Raw genomic sequence first — 16,777 nt, forward strand, 5'->3', positions numbered from 1 at the left:
GTTCTGGCCTAACAACTATAACTACACATGTAGTTCTCTACAGGGTCAGTTTTGCTAGGAAATGTTACTGTGCACATTTACGGAGACGTGAGAGACAGAGGGAAACGCTAAACAGTGGGCTCAGACTTCGATAATAACCTACTGGATGATACACAAACAAAACAAATCCACCCGGTCATTAGAGAAGAGATCTCGTCTACAGTCCTGTTCCAGTGCTGTAAAGAACACATGAAGACATAGCATGCAAAAAAATCAGGATTTTTTGCAAAACATCTGACATTTCTACACAATTCAATTCTGAAAAAAACTGTTTCAAGAAATTACGTTCAAACTAATTTATCATAATTTATTACGGACGCTTTTCTAAAAATGTTTTCACAACTTTTTTTTGTTTAAATCCCTCTCCTTTTACCACCCGTCACCTTTTCACATCACCACTTCTCACATCAATAGCTGAAGAATCAGTTTAAAGCTTTTTACTTTTTAACATTTGCACTAAACATCTTGTTACTCTCAAAATAAGTCACGAAAATGTTTACTTGGGAGTAATACCATACGTTCTTCAAAAATGAAAATACTGTATTACACCAAAAGTTTTAAATTCCGAAGCGTTCGCATTAAAAACAAAACAAATATTTAAACAATTATAAAAAGCATTTATTAAATTCTTATAACACACAAACATACACACACACAAATCTAAATTATATGACCAACAACACAGTAAAATCCTGTACAGCTACTTAAACAGTTTTAGTTTCAGAATGTCTGTAAGCCCCCAACCAAAACACCAGCTGGACTGAGGTGATGTTGATGTCTTCAAGAAGGTGTCTAGAGGGTATAAAAGAGGAACTTTTCTGAAGGTATTTGGCACCAAACTGGCTGAGAACATGTCAAATGTCACGTTTACACAAGGGGTGTAAAATTCCATTTGTGGAGCAACGCAGTGTGTGCATGTGTATGAATTCTCAAATCAGTAGAAGAGAACTCCTACGTACACACACACAGCTTCTGTCTGCAGTTTCTGTGGGCGGTTTAACGATCGTTCCCAGCAAGCAACGGGCTCTTTATGACAGCAGGGTGATGAGAGCATCCAAAAATTTCCCCCGGTCTTCCATCTTCAGCTCAATAACTGCAGAGAGATTTAAAAAGAATGTTGCACATTTGTATTTGATCCCAGCTGTATACAACCATCACTTTATCAGGTCTGAAATGCAGGAGTATGTAACGGAAAGATTCATTATAGAATAACGCAAAGTATGCTGGTGTAAATGTGCGTTAAAATTTCAACACCACAGGTTCACTATTAACCTATAAAAATGTACATCCTGGGAATACATGTGTCCGCCTTTATAATAGTGTGTGTGTCTATACTGTTACATGTGCGGGGGTCTGGCAAAGCTGAAGGTATTTGGCACCAGACTGACAGAAATCATGAGAGAACGGCCCCAGATCCAACAGAATAGATCATGTCGAACAACTGCCGTCATACTAAAAACTAAACCTTGATTCAACAACTTTACTACAATTTTATATTGCTAATAATAATAGTTGATAAACAATGTGATAACAACAGTGTGGACAGGTGGCATGACATTCCATTGGCCTGCAGTGTAATATGCTAAACGGCATCAAAAAGGTACACATACACATTATTGTTGTGATCTTAAGAATTGAGGGAGAAAAATGCAGATTTTCATATACTCGAAATGACAAAAATCTCAAAGAAACCGGCCACATCATATACATTTTTTTTTCACTCATTTGGAAATGTTTATTCTTTATGATCTTGAATTGTGCATATCCAAGATGTCTTACAACCCTCTAGAGGTGTGTGTGAGATCATCAACCGTGTGTGTGTGAGATCATCAAACGTGTGTGTGTGTGTGTGTGTGTGTGGTGACTTACTGGATGTGTCAAAATGATCATGTATAGTTCTGGAGCTGGTGCTCTCGGCCGCCTTCTCAAAAGCCCTGCCGAAGAAACTAAAGACAAAAACATTTGCATAAACTCAGACCGTTTGTGTGTCTATGTGTGTTAGTACGTGTGCATATTGTGTGTGAGGAGAGTTTGTATGTGGGTACGTCAGTCTTCTGTGTTTTCACCCTTTTCTTGTTTTTACAGGCATAACTTTAATTGTTTTGCTTAGAGTCAATATGTCTCATGTACAGTTGCTTTGTAACAATGGAATTTGTAAAAAGCGATATATGAACAATCTTAAATTGAGTTGAGTAGCATCCCTGTGAAAACCCTCACTTTTTCTTATCAGAAGTGTCCGACTCCGGTGGGATTCCCAGGACAATCAGTGTTCCCTTCTCCACATCCAGAGGAGAAGCCATTATCAACGGCAGGATCTTACAGCGCTTATTCCTCGTCTACAAAAAACAGAAACACAATGAGCGCTGACCTCTGTAGCAGTGGTTGTCAAACTGTGGTACATGGAGAGACCCCTAGTGGTACATGAGACGACAGGAAATTAAAACTATACATTCATGTCGTGTTTTAAATGCAGCGTCAAATCCGATAAATACGGAAAACATCTCAGCCTATGTGCAATTTTAATATAATTGTATGAATCAGGTAGAGATGCTTGTACGTCTCCCCATGTTCTCTCTTCCGACGAGCTGCGTGTAAATTAAGTTGATGTATTTCTGCTCTTGAACAGCTGTAAAGTTGCTGTTATTGCTGTAAGGCGCCAATTCTTCACGCGTCTGCATCTACTCGAGGTTAAATCAATGAACATGAAAGCAGACAGACTTAAAATCTTTAGATATTTGTTTGTTATATACAGCTGTTCTCTGCATATCTATGCATGTTTTTATTCTTATCTTCTGTGTTTCATTAATAAAGGTTTGTCGTTTTTCTGCAAGTACCCACAAAGCTAATAAATCCCCCATAAGAGTAATTTACAGAGCCGTGTTTATAGTGCACTAGAGAAAAGTGTTTTGCGTCCACGATTACTGCTGACTAACTTGAATAAGGGAAAATGTATGTTCTCTGTATGTTTGAAAACAGCTTGTAAATTAAGACGTGTTTGCATTATTAATAACACATTAGAATTGGAGGATGAAGTTTATATGCTTATATGGATATTAGATGTTATTATTCGTTGTTATTCATGATGTATGCTGTTCTTCTTTTTCTTTCTTTTATTCTAAAATGACCTTTTTGAGTCTGAAATAAAGATATCATCATATCGAATCATAAGGCAAGTGAAGATTCACAGCTCTACTATTAATTTGAGTGTTTATTCATGTGTTTTCTATGGCACTCATCAGGTGGTACTTGGAACAACTAATTTGATTAAAGGTGGGACTTGATTTTTGAGAAAGTTTGATGCTCTATAGGACTCATCTATGGACACATGTTGGCCTAAGAGTGCCAAAGTTGACTCGGATAAACATGTTTTCATCATATGAACTTACAGAGCAGACAAAAGCTTTGAGGAGATATTTGCAGAGCAGAGTTAAAGCCAGAGGTTTAGAAAACAGCTTCACGTCCGGCGTTCCCTGCAGACAGAAAAAACAAAACACATCCTTGAAAATGACTAATTGTGTTTGGTTTTACACAACCAATGCAGTCAAATTGACAGTCAAAGCGTCTTTGTGTAGTCAATGTTATTTTATGATGAGGACTTGTGCGGACGTTTGATTCAGACCTCCATCAGGTGGCAGTAGAGGAAAGGTCCTTGTGACAGTATGAGGTTTGTGCAGATACAGCTCGCCACCGTCTGCTGTATTGCCTTTAATTTCTTCTTGGCCAGATCGATGCCTAGATGGAGCCGCTCCAGATTACTCCTACAGAACAAAAAATAACCCAAACTGCAGTCTTAACTTTAAAATGCTGGGGAGTTAAACCTTAAATTCTGTCTCTGTCGATTCTTTACACACTTGATGACCACTGACTTTGAGATTTTCCAGTTCTTTCTTGTTCAAAGAGAATCAGATCACTATTAAATCTTTCAGACCAATGTACGTTCATACCTGGACAGACAGTCCAGAGCTTTTATGAAGTTGTCCGTCCCAGTTTCGTCCTTCTCCACGTTCTCCAGCAGGGCGGCAGCAGCGTGAACCACATCGCCGGCTAGGAAGCGATTCTTGAAGCCAAAGTGTACGCCAAACGTCTGGAGGCGAATGTCTTTCATACTGAGGACAAAAAATTACACACATTTGTTGATATCACTCATGCATGTTTATTTTTGACCAACTAAACTACCACATGACGGAAACTCATGACTCTCACCCAAATTTATTGGCGGATTCCTCAATGACGTCACGCAGGTTTTCTTTGATGGTCATGTCCATAGAGTTAAATTTCTGACGCACCTGTTTGAGTGGAAGACTGGAGGAGAAACATTCCTTTAGAAATCTGATCATACAAGATTAGAATCCGATCGGATGAGAGACACACTGTAAAACAGCCATGGTGAAACTGAACATACACACAAATGGATGGGTCATTCTAATGAAACCACTTAAACACCATGGCAGTAAACATATACTTCGGTTACACAAAAAAATCTGAATGTAACTGTGGTCTCTACCTTGCTCAAAGCTAAATTTTAACATAGAAATGTTTTCAATTTAGATGTGGATTATATGTTATAATATAATAATGAGGAAAATTAAAACATTCTGAAAAAAACAATTGGATGTTCTTCAATGACAAAAATAAGAATCACTCACAGATTATTCATGTGCAATAAAAATGAAGAAATAGTGGAAAAAATTAAGTGTCAATGACTGAAATTCTCATTCTCCGTAACATTTGTAAAAAATGTTGAAACACACCCAAACATATTGACATTAAGTTTGATTTTATGTTTAAAGAACACCTTTCAAATGACTAACAGCCTAAAAGATTACTTGATATTGTTCTAGTTACAAGTTGAATATTCTCTCGTCATGCTTTGTATACAACCTTTTTAATGCTTTCACATAAAAAAATGTTTCTTTTAATGGAATTTTCTCTTAAAATGTATAACATCGAGGTCTCATTATGTATGATGAATAAAAACTTGCTTTGGCATCATGGCTTCACTTTTTAGAAAAAAAATGCTATGGGATTGACTGTTTTAAATGGTAATGAGAATTGTTTTGGAAAAGGTTCAAAATTGTGTTAAAGTTGTGAAATGAATGCTTTTAAACTTGTTTTAAATTAATAAAAAATGAACTTTGTCAATATGGGTGTTATGTTTGACATCCTGAAGCCAAGATCATAAGAATCACCCAAATTGTTATTGCTGCTATTTTATAGAAAGTTTGTTATCAGAGTTTGTACTGTTCATTGATTTGAACACAGTTAAGATTACAGTTCTTTAACACAATCCCCAGTTGCAGAAATCCTCAAATTCTCTCTAGCAAAATTTATAAAACTCCTTGTTTAATTATCACATTTAATACATTTTCAAACATTATATGCAGCTTCACTCACCCCATATCTGCCAGTAACTCCTGGAGTTTCTTCTGGCCGTTCATGGACCAGAGCTTCAAGTTGCAGGAGGTATAACAGGAGTTACAAATGCTCTCGAACAGAGACCAGTGCTGATACAACACCAACCTCAGACTGACGGGCAGACGGGGTCAAGGGTCACCACACATACTTTTTACACAACAGCACGAACACAGCAGTATACAATATAAGAAACACAGAATGGTATGATCAAAAGTGAATAGTAAACTACATTCTACACTAGGGCTGGTTATCGAGTTCGATACCTTTCTAGCCAGTGACTGATGTTTCAGATACTATTGTGTGACAATTTCATTGTGATTGCCACACATACAACTGACACTTTAAGGATACTCGTATTCAAAAGAGATCCTAATGCAGTCGATGGACAGCGAGTTCTCCTCATCCTCATTTCTGTGATTGTGACGGGACACGTGACGCTGAAGGGTAGCGATGTCTGTCACATACTTCATACTGAAGGACACATACAGCCGACGTTACATCATATCGTATTATTGTCATTGGAAAGTCTGAGAAACGTATATACTGTAAGATTCTTACTGTGGTATTTTATCGTGAACCCACTGATCAGTCAGGCCAATAATAGTCCACCTGTCAATCAAAGCGTCAGTGTTTGGTTTAAATCACGTATGGTCAGTACTGTAACTGTTAGAGGTCAGAAAGTATGAGGCTCACCACAGCATGTCTTTGGTGTCTTTAGACATGACCCACGCCAGTTCAAACATCAGAAGTGCTGCCTGCAAAAAATAAACACATAAATGGAATAAATAGCGTGAAAACATTCCTTGATTATTTTGTGTCAGTCAGAGGTTGCTTTACTAAAATAAATCAGCTGTGGTTACTCACGGATGTTCCATGAAACTCATACTGCTCATAGTCAAACAGAATCTCTCTTCTGCAAACATACATAGACCCTTAAGAATATAAATACTGCGCAAAAACAAAACTGGATGTCTAACTACAGAATGAGCATTATAAGATCTCTTCAACAACAACCTGCGAGCTTCCCATTCACGTCTGGCACGCTGCCGCTCGATTCTTCTCTCCAAAGCTCCCTGAAACGATAAACACAAATATTATAAAAAGGAAAAAAAACAGTGACTCATCTTGTGTGAGAGATAAACACGCCTCATCGTATCGCCGCCGTTTCCCAGAAGGCTCTGCGCTTCCGTCGCTCTCATTTCCAGAATCATCTCCGTCACCGTCTTCATTCTCCTCATCGTCACGGAAGATGTCATCATAGGACGGAACCCCGAGATCATCGTCTTGTTTTATCAGGAGCTTGATCTGTAGAAGGACATATTGTAATATTACAGTAACAAAACCCATGTGTGAAGAAAGAGGCAGATGTATGTCAGCACCTGAGAGTCATTGTAGACATTGACCACATCTACAGGTCTGTGCGTGTCACAGATGAAGAAAACGGAGTCTTCCTCGGGCTGAAGGGTCTCCAGCAGGTCCACATTTGCCCCACAGTTAATCAAAACAAAAAACTGATACTAGGAAAAAAAGTAACAATTCACATAAAAGCTGATTGAATCATGACCTTCATGGCATCTGCATATAAACTACTCTGCTTTGAACTACCTGATCTTTATGTTCCATAAAAACAGTGCCAAGATCCTGCCATCCCGTGACTGGGATGAGTGTGTACTGCACGTGATCACAATGAAACAGAGCCTGTACCAAACAAACAGAGAAAATAAGACAAGCACAAAACTGTAAACTGGCAGGACTGTCGCACGATCAGCTGTAGGTGGGCATTATTTATTGGTCAATAACACTTAAAGGGACAGTTCACCCCAAAATGAAAATTCTGTCATCATTCACTCAGCCTCACGTCATTTCATACCTGTATAAATCATTTTCTGATGAACACAGAGAAAGATATTTGGAAGATTGTTAACAATTTTCAATTTTGTGACATCATTAACAGCCAAAGTAGGACAAATTAAATCATAGTCAAAGGTGCCCCAGAACTGTTTGTGTTCCTAAATTCTTCAAAATATCACACTTTGTGTACAACAGAACAAAAAAAGATACAACATTTGATTTCCTACTATGATAGTGGATGATGTCACATAACTGTTTATTATGTTATCATGTTTTTATAGTGTTTTATTGTATAGTTTAGCTATATTTTTGAGTGATTATGGATTAAATATATTTAATAATAATTAATTGGAATGCATAATCTCGTTTCAATATGATTTTTTAAAAGGGAGTTATCTCATTTCGGAACCAAACTCTTTGTATATATTTGTATTATAATATATATTTGTATACAAAAATATACAAATAGAAGCATATTACACGTATTAATACAACTAAAAGAACCCACAATAACAGATACATGACTAACCTGGATCACTTTACAGGCACAGAGAGCATCAATATCAGGAGACACGAGCAGAGCCACTCTCTACATGTTAAAAAGGAAATTAAATAAATGAATCATAATCTCGTTAAAAACATATACATACACAAACCATATCCAATACATATTTATGAAACATTATTATCGATTTATTAATATCTACATCCTTTTAATAATCAATATTACAAAGTTTGAATAGGCTGCCAGCAACCATACACACGAGCAAAAACATAATCCACTCGCCTGATTCACGACGACATCATAAAATTCCTTTCGAATATCCGTAACAAACATGTTAAAAAACAAGCTTATAAACTTATTACATATAAAACTTTACAAAGCTACGACCACGTCGTCTGTTCTCGTTTCAAATGCTGCGCTTGTTGTTTTAAACTGAGACTTCCGTGTTTGACAGTGGCGCCAAATCGCCCTTGTGCAAACAACCAATAGAAAAGCGAGTTACAGTGACAGGTGGTTACATTCACAAATGTCATTGGAGTAGAGGCGATCCTTACCCTCGTCCAATAGAATAACGTAATTTTAACGAAATTAAATTTCACATGTTTTCGGGATTATGTATAAACATGAGAACTTTGTTTAATTCAAATAAATTACAAATATTTTTAAACATAATTTGCGCCATGGCTAGAGCCCTATTCCCTTGCGTGAAAGAGAGACGTGATTGGCTAAAACGTTTGTTGTGTTTTTGCGTCACTTCCGGAAGAAGCAGTCCCAGTGAAAGCAGAGCTGTTGTTTTTGTTGAGTTTTTATCAGTATTTTTACCTCGTTGTCGCGGAACTGCTGTCAAGCTGATAAACGGCTAACATGGTACGTAATCGACGTCGAACTGCTGTCACGTTTATCATTATGCGTCTTTTATTAACGTAGATGTTAAAATGGTAATGTGATGCTAAGCTAAGAACAGTATAAAGCTGCAGTGTCATTGTGGCAAAATACGTATTATTTGTTTATTGTTGAATTTACATTTAAATGTGTTTATTCAGCAGATTATTATTTTAAAGATAGTTACATAATGGAATAAAACGTGAAGACGTTAGTTGTCAATATTGTTGCAATAACATACGATGCAAAATGCTAATGGTTATTATATTGTTGACTCATTTTGTCTAAATATATTTAAAGTTTAAATATTAAATCTATCTGTCTGTCTAAGCAGCACAAATAATATATCCACATACACCCATATGAATATTGTATATTCAATGTGTATATTGAAGACGTATACATATTTGTTCTGAGTGGATCTGTTCTGTTTCCCCATCAGTTTTCCTTTAACATGTTTGAGCCTCATGTGGGTCGGGTCTTCCAGAACCGCTTCTCCACACAGTACCGCTGTTACTCCGTGTCCATGCTGGCTGGGCCCAATGACCGCTCTGATGTGGAGAAAGGAGGAAAGAGTAGGTCATGATCTCAAACGTGTGAAGATTAAATGGGCTCTTTCATGTGTTTTGTACAGTTTGGTGGCTTTGGTTTAACTAACCAAATTTTGTGTCTTTTCAGTAATCATGCCTCCGTCGGCTCTGGACCAGCTGAGTACGTCAGTTACACTATCTTAAACATTAAGTAAACTCCGTTATTTATGTCCTGTGTGTTAATTTGAACAGCTTTGTCTTCTCAGGCAGACTTAACATCACATACCCCATGCTGTTCAAACTCACCAACAAGAATTCAGACAGAATGACTCACTGTGGAGTTCTGGAGTTTGTGGCGGATGAGGGCATCTGTTATCTCCCCCACTGGGTACAAACCTTTATTATTATCAGACCTTTATCGGAGGCTTGATATGTGCATTGTTATAACACACGATTATCAAGAATTGTAAAATACCGATGTTGAATGCATCCAATTTTGCATTAGATGATGCAGAACTTGTTGTTGGAAGAAGGGGGTTTGGTCCAGGTGGAGAGCGTCAACCTCATGGTGGCCACGTACTCCAAATTTCAGCCCCAGAGTCCAGACTTCCTTGATATCACAAACCCCAAAGCTGTGTAAGTGAAAACAATGCATTTATCTAAAGCGACTTACATGATTGAGGAAAACAAAAAAACGATTCAGGGGTTGACTATAGTATCACAACTGCTACATAGTACAAAGTTTCAACAATGTTTGTATATCGATAACATCTCTTAATAAATCTGGATATCTGCTCATATGTGGATCTTTTCTTTCTGATATTTACAGTTTAGAGAATGCCTTGAGGAATTTTGCCTGTTTGACCACAGGAGATGTGATTGCTATTAACTACAATGAAAAGGTGAATATTATAGTTGTACACACAAAGTGATTTTCTTTAAATTACAGCAGCAAACATAAGCTACAACTTACTGTCTTTCAGATCTACGAGTTACGAGTCATGGAGACCAAACCAGACAAGGCTGTGTCCATCATTGAGTGTGATATGAATGTAGGGCTGTTTCTTTTATACACAATTACGAAACTTGCTATATTCTCTTTTAAGTATCCTCACGGTCTCCTTTTATAACTCATTTGTAAATATTTTCCTTCCCATCAGGTGGACTTTGATGCTCCTCTTGGTTATAAAGAACCAGAGAGACACATGCCGCATCCTGAAGAGCCTGCTGTATGTTCTCACACCAGCCATGCATTTTCATTATAATTTAGTGTTATCATTTACAAGCATAATTTTTGTGTTGTACATGTGTGACACGCTTTCTCACCCTGGCGCAGGAGGAGGAGCCAGATCCTAGTGACTATGAGATGGACATGGGCTTTAGAGTAAGTCGCTGTGATTATGAAATTGAATGTTATCTTTTTGTTAATGAAAAACCTGATCACTTTGTGTTGACAATACCTTCTGGTTCCACTTCACAGGCGTTTACAGGCTCTGGGAATCGTCTGGATGGAAAGAAGAAAGGCATTGAGCCCAGTCCAGCACCCATTGATCCCAGCGATATCAAACGGTATTGCTTCCCTCTTACCTTAACTTGCCACAATTTAAAATGTGCTTTCAATATATCATACATTTTTGTCTCCCTGTGCAGTGGAATTCCAAACTATGATTTCAAAATCGGACGGATCACCTTCATTCGTAACTCCAGACAACAGCCCCGCAGAATAGAGACGGTGAGTGAATTATACATTAAAAAAAAGAGACTTTACAAGGCAAATATTGTCATGCAGGGTTTGTTTGACTGATATTAAACAAATCAACACTTCATACTTTAATTATGTATTTTTATTGCGTCCAGGATGATTCTGCGAGTAACTTCATCGCTTTTTCTGGTGAAGGACAGTCTCTGCGAAAAAAAGGCAGAAATCCTTAAATGCACACGGGACACATCCGAAAACTCCTTCTACTGCTTGGTTATTTGAGCTGTTATTGAATTCTCAAGTAAATGATCGAGATACTCAGTTTGGACAGTTATTCCATAAGACATTTGCCTGACTTTTCTGACATTTTTTAAAAACGTTACAAACGTTGATTTGCTTATGGTTTGCTGTGTTAAATCTTGTTTTTTTTAATTGACCAAACCCTTTTCTTTAGTACATTTCTATGCATATTTCTCCAAATAATTTAAATAAAGATTAGGCTGAAATTCATCAGATTTTTTCTTTAATATGAAAATGTGCCATTTACATGATTAGATCTATTTGAGTCTCATTTCAAGATGAGGATCCACCACGGACAAAGATATTTAAAAACATGTCAGCTGAATTTCAATGACATATTTATGAAGACAATATTTATAAAGAGTGTATGCAGTTTTAGCACGAAGAAGCTATATTTCAGTAAGGAATTCAAGACATCTTTTCAGTCTTGATGCAAAAACTACTTTAAAAGCTTATTGAGCTTATTGTGCGTTATAAAAACCAGAAAAATGTGTTGAAATGTGCCTGAACCATCAATCAAAACCTTGATGGAAACATTAATATGAACCCTTGCAGAAACTGTCAGTCTGCTGTCACTGGTCCAGAGCATTGAAACGTCCAATAAACCAAAAGCAAACAGTGGAAAAACATGTTTTCTTGCAACAGCTCAGGCGTCAGCGCTGTATTTCCAGATAGCAAGTTCTCCGTCATCACTGCAGGTAGCGAGGAGTCCCGGCTTCTTTGGATTCCAGGCCACACAGTTGACATCCTGACTGTGAGCTTTAAGCATTTGGGCCGACAGGAGGAAGACGGGCTGCTCTGGATCAGCTGTGAGATCCTCTTCAAACACACGGACTCCATCATCACCACATGCTGTGGCCAAAGCCCGGGTCAGACCACACCTTGACATAAGAGTAAACATATTAAAACCAACCTCCACTCAAATCTAAAATAAAAAACTGAATAGTGACGGAAACGCCAATGAATCAGCAAAGCCTTAATCATGGGATTCAAAATTCATACTTAAAATGTGCATTTTAAAATGACTTACCATGCAACATCATACACTGTTCTCCCATGAAACCCAGACAAAGTACACACACACTTCCAAGACTCATCTGATGAACCTACAACAACAACATCAGTATTAAAAATAGGTTTAAGTCATTGTAAGCCTATGAAAATCATATAAAAGCCCATGTTCTCACCATCTCCAGGTGATGACTCCTTCCAGATCTTAACAGTCCGGTCGTCACTACACGAAGCCAATCGGTGTCCCTCAGGGTCAAAGGTCAGACTCCAGACTGTGGACGTGTGTCCCTCTAGTGTTGCTCGACACTCCCAGTCGTCGTCTTCCTCTTTATAAATACACACCTTGTCGTCGTAACTGGCTGAAGCGAGAAGCTGTGAAAGCAAATGGGGTTCACCGATTGTCAAGTTATGAAGGTATAACGAACAAATTGCGAAGTAGGGTTAATAAACATAGATGCATAAAGGTTTTACCTCCTGTGTGGGGTGCCAAACAACATGCTTCACATCCTGCGTGTGTGAATTCACCACACTTAAACACTCATACTCGTCCTCTTCATCCACTGGAAGAAAAATATGATTTTAGCGTTCATAGTACTTTTTCAAACCCGAAACGCGATCACTGACCACACGCACCTTCCCAGATCCACACGCTTTTGTCTCTGCTGCAGGTGGCCAGTAAGTTTCCAGATGGAGCCCAGGCCACACACTTCACCTCGTTCTCATGACCTTCCAACACTGTAAGCGACTGTAAACACATGACAGACACGTCAGACTCACAGAGAGTTAAACCTGCTTTACCTGTTAAAATATGTGACTAACTGAAAGACGAACCTCAAAACCATCATTGTTCTTCTTCCAGATGCATGTAGTTGCATCAAAGCTGGCTGATGCCAGATACTTCCCGCAGGGAGACCAAGCCACCTTTCTGACCGCCCGCTGATGTCCATCAGCCAGAACACTCGTACACACCCAACTGTCACCTGTGAAAATACAACAACACATCTTTACATTCATAAACCCATGTAGTCAGTTCCTATATAAAATACTGAAGTGTCAGCATGGAAATGACATGGAGCTCTAACGTAATGCACATGCAAAGTCTTTAAGTGCATATGTCACACGTGACTATGAAACACAGGTTGTGTGTTTTACCTTCTTTAGCCCACACTCGTATCGCCCGGTCACCCCCACATGACGCCAGCAGCGTGCCCGCGGGATTCCAGGAGACATGCCAACACCGCGAGTCCGGGTGCGCGCTTACCCTCTGCAGAAGCTCTAATGCCTTCATTTCAATATGAATCTGTGATATGAAAGCTTATATAATATATAAAGAACTGTCTGTACCAATATTGTCGGACGTGTTTATCAGATCTTGTCAACTTCCTGCAGTGTTCTTCACTGGTTTGCTGACGATGCCAAAGACAACAGCGACGCCTTCAGGCCGGATGCTGTAACGGCACAGAATTACAAACAACCTGTAAAAAATGAATTATTTATCAAAACGAAATATGTGAAAGTATTTAAAACTGCAATACACAGGAATTACAACATTAATAATATCTCAACAATAAATTCAACAATAAACTTGAAATTAATGTATAATTATCTTATAATTATAATGTATATTATCTTATCTAATATAATATAGCTATATGAATAAATACATGCACTTATTTTTTTCTGTTGAATGAAAACATGTTCCAGGATTGGGACTGTTTTATTATTATTGTGCATCAATTGCTGCCAAAGCGTAAAATCACAATAAAATAACAGCTGTTGAAACTTTTATGGTCATGAAATGTTTCTCTTTTAAATAATAAACACGGGTTTATTTGTCTATATTTAATTGTCGTTTATCAGTGTTCATACGTGCATTTTAAAGGGAAGGTTTTAAACTGCATCACACACAGAGAATAGTTTCAGTACCTCAGAAAGCACATCACGTGCTCGAGGACTGACGTCAGCAGGGCGGACGGCGCTGATTGGTTCACACCGCTCCTCGCCGGAAACGGAAGACGGCAGTAAAATCGCTCTCCGTCTGGTTGAGGAAGCAGTCGGACTATTGTTTATGTTTTTATCCGAAAATAATCTATAAAGCACAGAGAAATGACTTTAATATAACGGCTATCGGCGGAATAATTCGAGACGATCCAAGCTGTGCGTTTGTTTTAGAGGAGCGTTTTATATTTTGTGCGATTTTTATAGGTTGTGTGTGTGTGTGTTGTTAAGATTTAAGGCCAGTTCAAGCACAAATGATCAATTGTGATTAAAATTACAGTCAGAGGAGCTTCAGACACAGCGAACAGGTAACTAAATCTACTAAAGAAATTAAATACATTATTTATACGTTATTTCTCCTATGTTTAATAGATGTGAACAATTCACTGTATACATCTTTTATACAATAAAAAACAATAAATCCTCAGATTATTTGTAAAATATATGCTTGTCATTTCTTAATTCAGTCTGTTCTTTGATCAAGTCTATTTATCTGTTCTGATGAGTGAATATTAATTTAAAATAAGCCAAATAATAATACTTCAACCTTTTTTTTGTTAAAATGTGTCTGTTCTGATCTCCCATTATCACGTGTCTTTTATTTAATTAGTGATCAAATCCAAGATTATTTTAATGATATATTTAATATGTATTTAAATATTTATTATTTGTTGATTCCTGATGCCATATATTTATCTTCCCCAGATCATCAAAAATATATTTGTTCAGATTTTTTAGTTAGTTTATCATGTACGCACCTCCGGGAACAGCTGTGCCAGGAAACCGAAGAAGGCGGGGGGGCACGGCTCTACCCAAACAGCCAGAGCGGAGCCTGGTGTCTGCGCTGCCCGGGGCTCTCTCCATCACTGCACTGTGTACGGCTCTAGCAGAACCGGCCTGGCTCCGTGTTCACGGAGGAAGCTGCCCCAGACAAGAGCTCGGTATCACTGACGTCTTGGGATACATCGATGAGAAGCTCATTGAGGGTTGGTATCATGGGTAGATGAATGGACATAAGCACATAGTGCACATTACAGATGTGTGTGGTGTTACATTTAAGTATACACTTTGTGTATAACATTGTATTAAAGTATAATATCAGTGAGATTTGAACATTTATAGGTCTTTGGAGACAACAGTGAAGACATATTGCTGTGAATAAACCACCTGTTTCTTAATTCCATCCCACAGATTTCTGCATCAACTCTCAGTCTGTTCTACTCTTGAGGGTCATTGCTGCTTTCTGTTTCTTGGGTATTCTGTGCAGCTTGACCGCATTTCTGCTGGATGTTTTTGGACCCAAACATCCAGCTCTGAAGATCACACGCAGATACGCCTTCGCTCACATTCTCACAGGTACGAAGGCGCCCAACTGTTTTAGTCTTCTGTCCTGAATGGTATCAATAATATTTCTGTATTCTAGTTCTCCAGTGTGCAACTGTCATCGGTTTCTGCTACTGGGCCTCTGAACTCATCCTGTCCCTGCAACAGCAACACAAGAAGTATCACGGTTCGCTCATCTACGTCACATTTGCCATCAGCTTCTACCTGGTGGCCGGCGCTGGCGGAGCTTCAATTTTAGCCACAGCGGCCAACCTGCTCCGTCATTACCCCACCGAGGAGGAGGAGCAAGCACTGGAGCTCCTGTCAGAGATGGAGGACAGCAATGAAACATACCCAGTTGACTACGACATCGCCAACCAGTTTCAGCCTCCACCGGCTTACACGCCCTGATCACCGCCCGCTGTTTCTTCTTTCACACGCGCTCACCGCTCGACGCCACTTCTGCCCTTACGTGCCACCATTAACCTTGAAAAGACTGAGAGACGTACAGATTTTAGGTTCCCAATTATAAAAGTAATATATGTATATTCAGTATTCCGGATCGCCTTCATCCACACACTAAATTAAAGTTTTCCTTTCGTCCGGCAGAGCTTGTGCGCATGGAATAAAACAAAGAGAATAAATACGGCAGTGCTTATAGAATTTCTGATGGTAGTTTGCATGTATCTGGCAGCGAGAAATCCCACACAGATCTAGAAAACATATTTTGGGCACGCTTTATTACCTGAAGACTTGCGAAGCGTCGCTGTGCTTATTGAAGATGTGTTTACAGCCTCATTGGTAAACTAAACTTGGGGAATTATGAAAGTCTCTATGTTGTTTTATGTTTCATCATCTTTAACTTCTCTTTTTTTTAAATGCTACTCAACATTTTAGGCTCTCAGAGCGCCACCTTTGTCATGTTGTGTTTTCTTTTCCTTGAATTTCGTTTGTGGAGACTTGATCTTATCATCCAAGGTATCAAATTATAATTGTATTTATTTCAGTCGTAACCCACAAATGCTGGTGTAAATATGCCAACTACTTGTGCAATCTCCCTAACACATTAAAAACATATATATTTGAAAATTTGACATTGAATTTTGAAAATTGAATATATGTCAAAAGGCTTTTAGTCGGTAATGATAATGTTGTTTTAAAGGTTCACATACAGATACAACTATTTATTATTTATTATTGGGTTTAAATAGAATCTCAAAGCCA

General features: G+C 38.3%; 4 protein-coding genes across 4 annotated transcripts; 2 read left to right on the plus strand and 2 right to left on the minus strand.

Annotated features, from left to right (window-relative positions):
• Positions 1-635: 635 nt before the first annotated feature.
• On the minus strand, positions 636-8,268 carry cdc45 (CDC45 cell division cycle 45 homolog (S. cerevisiae)). Its single transcript, XM_056773513.1, has 18 exons — positions 8,093-8,268; positions 7,835-7,894; positions 7,060-7,152; positions 6,834-6,971; positions 6,601-6,759; positions 6,469-6,527; positions 6,319-6,367; positions 6,148-6,209; positions 6,013-6,063; positions 5,806-5,925; positions 5,434-5,565; positions 4,243-4,341; positions 3,984-4,145; positions 3,659-3,797; positions 3,426-3,509; positions 2,257-2,375; positions 1,909-1,985; positions 636-1,132 (listed from the first exon to the last, which is right to left on the minus strand). The coding sequence occupies exons 1-18, from the start codon at positions 8,141-8,143 to the stop codon at positions 1,068-1,070; spliced, it is 1,719 nt and encodes a 572-aa protein (XP_056629491.1). The 5' UTR covers positions 8,144-8,268; the 3' UTR covers positions 636-1,067.
• Positions 8,269-8,552: 284 nt separating this feature from the next.
• On the plus strand, positions 8,553-11,431 carry ufd1l (ubiquitin recognition factor in ER associated degradation 1). The gene is made up of 12 exons (XM_056772994.1): positions 8,553-8,677; positions 9,135-9,267; positions 9,371-9,403; positions 9,489-9,610; positions 9,728-9,858; positions 10,052-10,124; positions 10,206-10,274; positions 10,383-10,451; positions 10,559-10,606; positions 10,703-10,791; positions 10,873-10,954; positions 11,080-11,431. Exons 1-12 carry the CDS (start codon positions 8,675-8,677, stop codon positions 11,152-11,154), a joined length of 927 nt encoding a protein of 308 aa, XP_056628972.1. The 5' UTR covers positions 8,553-8,674; the 3' UTR covers positions 11,155-11,431.
• On the minus strand, positions 11,428-13,647 carry ciao1 (cytosolic iron-sulfur assembly component 1). The gene is made up of 7 exons (XM_056772992.1): positions 13,385-13,647; positions 13,064-13,212; positions 12,866-12,977; positions 12,704-12,792; positions 12,409-12,604; positions 12,252-12,327; positions 11,428-12,102 (listed from the first exon to the last, which is right to left on the minus strand). The coding sequence occupies exons 1-7, from the start codon at positions 13,518-13,520 to the stop codon at positions 11,868-11,870; spliced, it is 993 nt and encodes a 330-aa protein (XP_056628970.1). The 5' UTR covers positions 13,521-13,647; the 3' UTR covers positions 11,428-11,867.
• Positions 13,648-14,232: 585 nt separating this feature from the next.
• Positions 14,233-16,647, plus strand: tmem127 (transmembrane protein 127). Its single transcript, XM_056729826.1, has 4 exons — positions 14,233-14,538; positions 14,936-15,216; positions 15,422-15,586; positions 15,654-16,647. Exons 2-4 carry the CDS (start codon positions 14,979-14,981, stop codon positions 15,962-15,964), a joined length of 714 nt encoding a protein of 237 aa, XP_056585804.1. The 5' UTR covers positions 14,233-14,538; positions 14,936-14,978; the 3' UTR covers positions 15,965-16,647.
• The last annotated feature ends 130 nt before the right edge of the window (positions 16,648-16,777 follow it).

This window comes from Triplophysa dalaica, chromosome 18 (assembly GCF_015846415.1).
Source record: "Triplophysa dalaica isolate WHDGS20190420 chromosome 18, ASM1584641v1, whole genome shotgun sequence".
In the NCBI taxonomy this organism is placed as follows: domain Eukaryota; kingdom Metazoa; phylum Chordata; class Actinopteri; order Cypriniformes; family Nemacheilidae; genus Triplophysa; species Triplophysa dalaica.